This window comes from Erithacus rubecula (assembly GCF_903797595.1).
Source record: "Erithacus rubecula genome assembly, chromosome: 8".
Taxonomy (NCBI): Eukaryota; Metazoa; Chordata; class Aves; order Passeriformes; family Muscicapidae; genus Erithacus; species Erithacus rubecula.
The window spans coordinates 3,044,783-3,054,569 of NC_136659.1; the positions used below are offsets into that span (position 1 = coordinate 3,044,783).

Below are 9,787 nucleotides of genomic sequence, written 5' to 3' on the forward strand. Positions count from 1 at the left end.
ATCCTGTTCCCACCACTCAGCCACACCTTTTCTTTGAATCAAATAGGCTGTGTAAGGAGATTTTCCTTTCTAAGGATACAGGAGGTACACTTCTAAATTCATATTAATCACATTTACTGGTGTTTGAACACTAGCAACAGAACAGTGTGCTTGATGCTGGATTCTTGCTTGGGTACTTCATAGATAATTAAGTCAGGGTTAACATTATTGTCTGACACTTGATGGCATCAAATGCAGAATCCATTCAATTTGTTGCCTGTTGGATTCCTCTTACTTTGCAGCTTTCACAATTACAAGATTGAGATACATATAGCAAGCAAAATACCAAAATACCAAAAAAGCTGGATATCCAAATATGGTCAAGGAGCAAGTTTCTTCCTCCTCATCAGTGATTTTTCTTAAAATGTTAACCTACTCTTGTAATAATAATTTCTTCTCAATTTGAGCAGTGGTGGTGGCTTCTTTGAGTTGCAGTGTTCAAAAGTATCACTCATACCAACATATTTCTTGTGAAGAGATGTGAAAGAGAGAGGGAAATGCCATTGTTGCTTTGCTTGATGGGCTTTACCCTTTCTGTGGCCAGATGAGCTGCCCACGTTGATCAGCAGACCACACCCCAACCAGCCCGACATCCTGGACGTGCCTTCCATCGACGAGGGGACCCCTTACCTCACCAACAACAGGTACGACAACGGCAACGGCATCCAGCTGCCAGGCTCCTCTGGGCACCCCCAGACCGTGGGACACCAGGGCCAGCAGGTGTTCTTGGAGGAGCACGGCTACAGGCGGCCTGGCCCCACCACAGCCACGCCCCTGCGGCCGGGCTCCCGGCGCCCGCTGCCCAGCGTGGACGAGGCCATCGAGATCCCGGGCTACCAGGTGCCCGTGGTGGTGGAGCCCTCCTACCCGCACTCCCGCGGGCCCCGGCGCAACGACACGGGCCAGGAGGCCCTGTCCCACACCACCATCTCCTGGAGGCCACTGCTGGAGAGCTCTGAGTACATCATCTCCTGCCAGCCTGTCACCCAGGATGAGGACACGCTGCAGGTAACGCCGCCGCGCTGTTGGGGGACGCCATTCGTGAGGGTAGTGCAGAGGGAGATTCTCCTCAACTTGCAGAGAGGAGAGCAGTCAATGCTGTGTGGAGCTGCTTGTGAGGAAAGGAGTCAGTGCTGTGTGGAATTGCCTGAGAGAAGTCTAAGGAGAGAAGGCATGAAAAGTTTTTAATAAAAGACTGGTGTTGGTGCCAGTTTTGTCCATCTTGATGTAATTGCCTCATGGTGTAGCCTCACCTCAGGCAGAGTCTCTCAGGGCCCCAGTCCTTTTGCTGGGGGAGTGGCAGGAATTAGCCTAAAGAGTCTGTTTAACACGTAGCTGAGACCAGAATAGATGAAAGCCTCCCTCATCTCCTTTATGGAAAAACATACAGGATAAAACTGCAAATCCAGGAAACTTTGAAATGATGTCAGCAGTAATATTTCACCAGGGAAAGGGGCAGCAGGCTGAGTGGGAGTTTCAAAGATTGAGGTGCTGCTTCTCCAAGCTACAACACTTCCTATGTCTCCCTTGGTTTCTTTGAAAAGGCAAAACTAACCCCTCATGATCCGTAGTCCAGAGTAGCCAAGTCTAACTTGGTATTGTTTGAAGTTATCAGAGTAACTAAGGGGAGTGGTCTGCTCCATCATGATACAGCACATTGGGGTCATCCTAAACACCCTGTCTTTCCTATGAGAGGTAGCACCTAAAGGGTATTCTCTCCCACTTTTCTGGTGACCTGGCATTGTCTCTTGTTGCAGTTCAGGGTTCCTGGCACTTCCTCTAGTGCCACACTCAAGGGTCTTACAAGAGGGGCCACCTACAACATCATAGTGGAAGCCCTGAAGGATCACCGGAGGCAGAAGGTGCTGGAGGAGGTGGTCACAGTTGGCAATACTGGTAAGGAATAGCTTTAGGATATCTGACTGAACCTGTGCAGCTCCTGCCTCATTCCCCTTACTCAAGGTAACCTTCCTGGTGTCCAAACTTGGCAACAGTTCAGAAAGGAAACTTCTGACAAGTACAGTTCATAGCAGAACACTGGGACAAGTGATTCATGAGGTCCTCTGGTTTTGGATAACTGACACACACTGATGGTGGGATGAGAAGCTGTCCTGAGCTGCTGTGTAAGCACAGAGAAATGTGCTTTGTGGCTCTAGACACACCCCAGCACCCCAGCTGAGATCTGGTGTTTGCTGTGCTTCAAGGGACTCAGAATCACTGGTCCCTTGTATCTGTCACAGATTGGACCATCAGCTCTTGACCCTGATCATCGCACCCTGAAAAGCACCCACCAGCTAAGGCACTCACTGCCCAAGAACAGGGTCTGCTCTCCTTCTCCCATCCCCCTGCCATGACATAAAACCTGCAGCACCCCAAAAAAGTGTATGTGCAGCTACCAACCCCCTGCTGCTCCTCAGCATCTTTCAGCACATTTTCTCCTGAAAACAGGCAGAGTCAGGATGTTGCTCACCAGCAGCAAATGCAAGAACTCACACTTGCTTGAAACTTGGCAAATCAAAATGAAAATAGCCTTCATGTCAGTTTTTTATCATTCAACTGCTCTGACACATGCAAATGGAAAATAAATCACAGGGAGCTGGGCTGCTGACAACTATCAAGTATATGCCCATGGGGTAGCTCCATTACTGCCAGGATATTACAAGAAGAAAAAAGTGTGTATTCACAGAAAATCATTCTGTCTTTTCAGCAGTTCCCATTGCTGTGTGTGATGCCTGTTTCTTCTCTTTTTTGTTCCAGTGTCTGAAGGATTAAACCAGCCAGCTGACGACACCTGCTTTGATACTTACACTGGCTCCTTCTATTCCATTGGCGAGGAATGGGAGCGCTTATCTGAAACTGGCTTTAAGCTCTGGTGCCAGTGTTTAGGCTTTGGCAGTGGCCATTTCAGATGTGACTCTTCTAGTGAGTAGCTTGCTGTTAACCATCCCCACTCTCCCCCAGCACCACTGCCATGTTTGACAGAATCAGCCTGATCCAAACATGATGCAAATGAAGGCAGGGTCTGAAGTCCTTAAACCAAAGTGATGTTTTGCATCATGAGAAGTGATGGAAAACTTTGGTTACCTCAGAGCTGTGCATCTAATCCAGAAATGCCATAAGCAACAATCAATTTTGTATTGATAAGAGACTTTTTTTATCTTGCCAGACATGTCTAGGTAATATGGGAAAGTATGGATTTCAGTGGGTATTACAGCCCGTGCTGGTATTACAATAAATCTGATTTGCATTGCAGGCAGCCTTTGCAAAGCAGCTTGCAAAACCAGTTTTCTAATTTTCTAACACTTCTGCCCAGGGCATTAAGTTTTATTCTTTGCAGAGCTGTGGTTTACATGGAAAAATATCCAACTTGATCTATGGGAATGGAACAAAAGCCTGTGATCGAGCAGTTTAACACAACACATACTCAGCTAATTGAAATTAGGCTTTTAAATTGTGGAATAAGCTCAGCAAAGAGACTATTCCTGCAATTTGCATAGATTCAGAGGAGTCTATGTAAAGACACCTAATTTTACAGGAAAATAAGCTTATTTTGCAGGATTAATATTTATATTTCATTATTTGATACACATGGCTTACCCATTGTGTCTTATGAGATTGTGGTAAATTTTATGCTGGGTATTTGCACAAAAAATAGCATTTAAATATTTTTCTCTCCTTCTCATTTCTTTTTCATTTCTTTTCACCTCCTATGAACCAAACTTCCTCTCCCCACTCTGTGTCACATCTTACTTTTTTACACATTTTCCAGAGCTGAAACTGCCTTCAGCAGTTAAAAACTAGGAGCTGGACCCATCTCCTCCTTGGGACTTAGATTAGCTGAGAAGATTGTTTCTCCTGCCTTTCCTGAGACAATGCCAAGCTGTTTTCCTCCTGCTGCATGTGGGGTAACTCCTGATTCTTGTTCCTCTGCCTTCTCCAGAGTGGTGCCATGACAATGGAGTTAACTACAAGATTGGGGAGAAGTGGGACAGGCAAGGAGAGAATGGCCAGATGATGAGCTGCACCTGCCTTGGCAATGGAAAAGGAGAATTCAAGTGTGAACCTCGTAAGTGTGTTTCTGCTGTTAGTCTGAGCTCTCACTCGGGAACATCTCTACACTGTCCTGCCAGGGGGACAAACAGATCATCAGTGTGTCTGATTCAGGCTGAACTGGGGACAGCTTCAGTCTGTTCTCACAAGAGATGAAGCCATAAATCTCACATTCCTGAGCTTGAAAAGAAGAAAACCTCTTGTTAGCTCAGGTCACAGCCCACTGAGCACCTGGAGCTGCACACCAGGGACATGTCACTACTCTCAGAGGGCTGGATTACCCCAGCTGGCCTTTCCTGCAGGGCCTGTCATCTCAACCTCCTCTGGCCATCACACTGTGACTTAAGTGCATTGCCCTTGTCAGGAAAGCACCCCCCTGCTGTAGGTTAAAGTGTCTGGAGGGCTGTGAACAGGTCTGATGTTCCCCTGCCAGTCAGGGAGCACCAGGCTGCTTTGAGACTGTTTAAAGCCAAGCCTAAGGCCTGCAGCTGAGCTCTGGCTGTGCCCCCACAGATGAGACCACGTGCTATGATGATGGGAAGATGTACCACGTTGGGGAGCAGTGGCAGAAGGAGTACTTTGGAGCCATCTGCTCCTGCACTTGTTATGGAGGGCAGCAGGTAAGCAGGAGGGATGTGTTGTGTTGGACACAGGGGATGGACTGTGCTGGGCTGCACTCCTCACACTGCTGGGTTTCAGGTCATGGAAGGGGTCAAAACAGGCCTATATGAGACAAAAAATAATTAGAACTGAAGTACTTTGCATTGGTGCCTGTGTGGTGTAACACAGGAGCAGCTCCATGATGATCATGAATTAATGGCTTTAAGCCGAAGGAGGGTAGATTTAGATTGGATATTGGGAAGAAATTCTTCCCTGTGAGGGTGCTTGGGTTTTTTTGTTTGTGTTGTGTGGTTTTTTTTTGTTTTTTTTTGTTTTTTTTTTTGCTTTTACTCAGAGTTAGGATTAGAACAAGAAGGGAATGGATTTTTTTTGTCTGGACCTGGTTGTTTATTAAATTTTATCTAAAGTACAGAGAGTTCTGTAACAGTTTCAGCTGCTGGTTAAAAGGGAGCAAAATGGAGATGAATCAGTTAGTTAGAAGGTTTTTGAAAGCTAAATAGTCTAATTAAAAGCTAACACCTATATTATTTATATTTTTTACTTAATAACTATACACTTGTGACCCGCAGTGTGGGTTGGTTTTTTTTTTTTTTTTTATTTAACTAAAAGCTACCTGAAAGCTTGAAGAAGGAGAAAAGAGACAATGCCTAAGAACTTTTATCTTGTCCTATACCTATTACTATATTCTAAAACCTGAAATTCAAAACTTTTCACTATGTGAAGCTATACACTTGTGACTGTATCAGTTAAATTTGGAAGCCTTCTCCAAGGCCTCAAGTTAAAAGCAGTGTTCTCCTGGGGGTCAGTGTCAGAAAGTGCAGAAAGTTCTCTGGGTTCCAGCAGGTGCTGAGCCCTGGCACAGGGTGCCCAAAGAAGCTGTGGCTGCCCTGCATCCCTGCAAGTGTCCAGGGGGAGGATGGATGGGGCTTGGAGCAACCTGGGCTAGTGGGAGGTGTCCCTGCCATGGCAGGGGAGTGGCGTGGGATGAGTTTAGGCTCAGCCTGGGGTTCTGTGAGCCCTGCAGCTCCTTGGCCATGGCACTGATGGGCTGTTCTGTCCCCGCAGGGCTGGCGCTGTGACAACTGCCGCAGGCCCAGCGTGGAGGTGGCCCCCGAGGGCTCTGCTGGCCACACCTACACACAGTTCACACAGAGGTACCACCAGGCCACCAACACTGTGAGTACAGCTTTCCTTCCTGCCCCATCCTGGTGTGATCGTGGCTCAGGTGGCGGGCTTGAGGGCGAGGGCAGCGCGCGGTTTGTGCTCCCCAGCAGTGCATGGAGGCCCCCAGCACACACACCTGCTTGAGCTCACCCTCCACACACACTGGCAGTGCCACAGTCCCAGCAGGGCCTCATGCATGCTCTGAGGCACTAGTGCATGCAGTGATTTCCAGCTGTGTGCTTTGTGCTGGCAAACACGGCCCCAGGCAGCTCCCAGCACAAACCACACCCAGGACGCAGCTCTAACTGATTTCCTTCCCTCCCGACAGAACGTCAACTGCCCCATTGAGTGTTTCATGCCCCTAGATGTACAGGCAGACACACAACATCCACGGGGAAAGTAACATCGAGCGGGACTTCTTGCGGCCATGGCAACAGACAAACCAAAGTGTAAATCCCTCTGTGCCACGATTACCATCCAAACTGGAGTGATGCTAGCAAAACTGCATCTAGTGAGAATGGCCCCCTGCTCTGGAGCCATTTTCCCAGCTTAAGCTCAACTCACAGCTTCTCCAAGCGCCACTCTTGGAGTGTTTCAGACTTTTCTCATGATTGATAGCGATTGTCTTGGTTTTTACTCAAAGTTGTTGAATTCCAGTCAATATTTTCAAATTTAAATGGGGCAAGAAAAAAATAAAAAAAAGGGAGGAGGGGGAGAGGTTGTAAGTCACAAATTCGGTATGGGATTAAAATTCTGAGAGGGGAGGGAGGGTGTAGAAATTCAAGGTTCCCATGCTATGCAAGAACATTTGAGTACAGCAATACTGAGGTTTAGGGATAGGAAAGTCCACCAAACACTTCTGCTTTCACATAAGCGTGCAGCCAGCAATAAGATAGGAACTGCAAATCCAATCACTGTGATATTTAAAATATGCACAGTCCTAATTCTTTCTTGATGATCCTAGTATTTTTCTAGCTGTATCTTTATATCTCATACTGTTATTTATCAGTTTTGTTCCCCTGACCTTCAAGTGTTTTTATATGGGAATAACAGGTATGGAAGACACTTAGTAAGCAGTTGACAAAAGAGGAATTTGGTGTAATTATGATCAGTGATTATTTTTATACTGTAAGTGCCAAAGCTTTACTACTGTGGAAAAGAAAAAAAAACAACTCTTTTAATAAAAAGATTTACAAACCAGACATATAGTTTAAGTGATTCTCTTTGCTGCTGTGGAATTTAGGATGAAGATGATTATTCTCAGCTGGATTATTCTGAGGTGGATAATTCTGAGCGGGATGATTCAGAGCTGGAGTAACACGAGATGGAACAAACATCCCAGAGAAGAGTGAAGTAATCCTGGAGAGAATATTGGTAGAGCAGTTTGTTAATTAAAGGCTTCCAGCTGCACCCCTGCCCCCATAGAGTGCAGTCAGTGGGTAGGTATGGCATGGGCAGGAGGCACAGGCTTGCTTTGGGGCGACAGGGGAAGGGAGGGAAAGGCAAACAGCCCCTGCTTCGCACATGAACTGAGCTAGAGGTGGTTCCACGCCCAGAATTAAATAAGCTTTCAGTGGCTGAGGTGCCAGAATTAGCCAGGCTGTCCAAACCTGTGTAGTTGAATGTGTTCAAAGCTTCAACCCCCAGCAGGAGCCAGGCACCAGCTGGGTCTGAGCCTGGGTGTTACAGGCACAGGGCCCTTTCTTGTCTCTTGTGCTTCTACCTCATGGTGGGGAGGCAGGGAAACAAAATGCTCCTCACAACCCTTCTGCAAACAAAGCCAGTCTTGATTAGAGGGAACCAAGCCAGGAGTGAGTCCCTTTGCTTGCGCTGCCAGGACCTGTACAGCCTTTGCAAACAGCACAGGGCAGGTCCTGTCAGGATTGCTCAGCCCCCTCCCCTCAGCTGCACACGCACTGTACTGCTCCAGTCACTGGGATTCTCTGGACACAATAAAGCATCTCATGAAAACATGATTTGACTTCTTGGCATGTGGCACTTGCTGTCAGGGATTGCTATCTACAGAGCACCCCAAACCTCTGACAAGTGGAGGAGGATTGCAGCAGCAGCAGCCAGTTCTACCCCACCACTGTTCAAAAGCCAAACACATCCCTAGAAACCTGAGAATTAAAACTGGCCTAGACAGAGACACACAGGAGTCATTTCCCATTAAGCTAGATTGGTTTCTCCAAGTGAGGGCTGCATATTTTGGATTAAAAAACAACTCTCATTGTCACTAAATAATTCACTTCACCAACACACTGAAGATAAGTCATAGCTCATCCTCCTCTCCTCTGTCCCATCTCTTGTACCAGCAGCAAACACCTCCCCTGCCCACAGGGAGCATTTCAAGATCAAATCATTTAAACACTTTTCCCCAAGCTCCCTGTAGAGGTTTGTCTGTGCCTTAAAGCACAGGGTGCTCACAACTCTGCCAGGCCCTGCAGAATTTAAGCCCTTGGCAGTTTTTTTCCACAGGGTTGTCTGTTCAGCTTTGGGTAGAGCCCAGGAACAGCCAGAGTCAGGCCTCTCTACTCCAGGCAAAAGTCCCTTAGTGGCTGAAGAAAAAAAATAAAACCCCTCTGTTACTGGTTGCCAAGGCCCAGAATGATTGCTCCCTGCTCTCTTTCATTTCCACATTTTGGAAGCTGTTGTCCTGCCAGGGGCAAGGTGCCACACAGTGACAGTGCAAATCCCAGCCTGGCAGCAGCTGCTCCTCAGAACACATCAGCTGAAGGGACATTCCCTACCTCCCCTTCCTTCCAGGAAACAGACACCAAGCAGAGCTCACAGTCCACTTCTAATCCTGCAGAGCAGCAGGCTTCAGGAGGGACACCTTGAGAGCACCAGAGCCCTTCCCTACAGCCACTCTCACAGCTTCAGAGGAAGCTTCCTTCAGGGAGAGGGTGCCAGGCTGGTTGACATTGTCACTGGAGCCCAGGGGACATTCCTGTGAAGTCATCTCTCACCTGGAACCAGACCAGAGGTTTTTATCAACCTTTATCCACTCAAGTGAAGCAGGATTGTCAAGAACTCTTGTTTGGGATATTAATCCCATTTCCCCCCTCTGACAACTCCTGCCTATCCTTTAACCTTATCACAGGCACAGCAGGAGGCAAAACCATCCCTCTGTACGTGCTGAGATGATCTGTAGATATCATGCAGCACAAGTAGGACAGCAGACAGGGCCTAGAGGGGTAGCAGCTGAGGTAGACATTTCCTATCTTGTGTAAATCTCACCTATTAACTTCTTTCAGTAAAACAAACAGCACCCCAAGGACAGCAAAGAAAGGATCAGGGGAATACACAGCTCCCAGATTCTTACTGCCAGTCTCTGTTTAGCCAATGATGTAGAAGATGCAGGTAAAGAATGGATAGAGATTCCCCAGACAGCCTCACAGCAGGGTCTGTGCCCTGAAACAACCACAGCAGAGGGACAGAGGAGACGTGTAAGGAAGAGTCCCAAACCCCAACTTTTAAAGTAAGACTCCAAGCAATGACAATTCATGGGAAGCAACAGCACACAACACAGTCAGAGGCCAGGATTTGGACTAGCACAGCAAAGGGGCAGCCAGGAAGAAATGGACAATTTTTATTTTGGATTGCTATCCTAATCCATACCAAAAAAGTAGAATGCTCTGTCCTGTCTAATCCAGTCACTTGGAAATAATCCACTGTAGAGATCAGAAAAGAGAGGAGGCTGCTCCCTTTCAGGAACAGGGGCAGATGGAATGACAGTGCTAAAGGAACATGTGTGTGGATTGTGGTATCTTCAGTAACTCACCTAGGACGTGTCTCTTTGCATTGCTCCATTTGAACCAGTCTGGATCAAACAATCAGATAAAACTAAAGACATGGCCACAGTCACAGCAAGCCAGCAGCGCAGCCCAAATTTCCCCTCTCCCAGGTCTAT

General features: G+C 47.3%; 1 protein-coding gene across 5 annotated transcripts in view; it reads left to right on the forward strand.

Annotated features, from left to right (window-relative positions):
• The window catches only part of FN1 (fibronectin 1), a 53,040-nt gene extending 45,190 nt beyond the window's left edge, over positions 1-7,850 (forward strand). For 2 of the 5 annotated variants that reach the window (XM_079311104.1, XM_079311106.1), the window contains 7 exons: positions 584-1,047; positions 1,797-1,935; positions 2,797-2,961; positions 3,980-4,105; positions 4,603-4,709; positions 5,776-5,886; positions 7,118-7,850. In XM_079311104.1, the coding sequence (XP_079167230.1) occupies positions 584-1,047; positions 1,797-1,935; positions 2,797-2,961; positions 3,980-4,105; positions 4,603-4,709; positions 5,776-5,886; positions 7,118-7,192 (1,187 nt within the window). In that variant the 3' untranslated portion in view covers positions 7,193-7,850. Of the gene's footprint in view, positions 1-583; positions 1,048-1,796; positions 1,936-2,796; positions 2,962-3,979; positions 4,106-4,602; positions 4,710-5,775; positions 5,887-6,202; positions 7,077-7,117 lie in introns of those variants that run through there. The other 3 variants (XM_079311103.1, XM_079311105.1, XM_079311107.1) reach the window with 2 other exon arrangements.
• Positions 7,851-9,787: the final 1,937 nt, after the last annotated feature.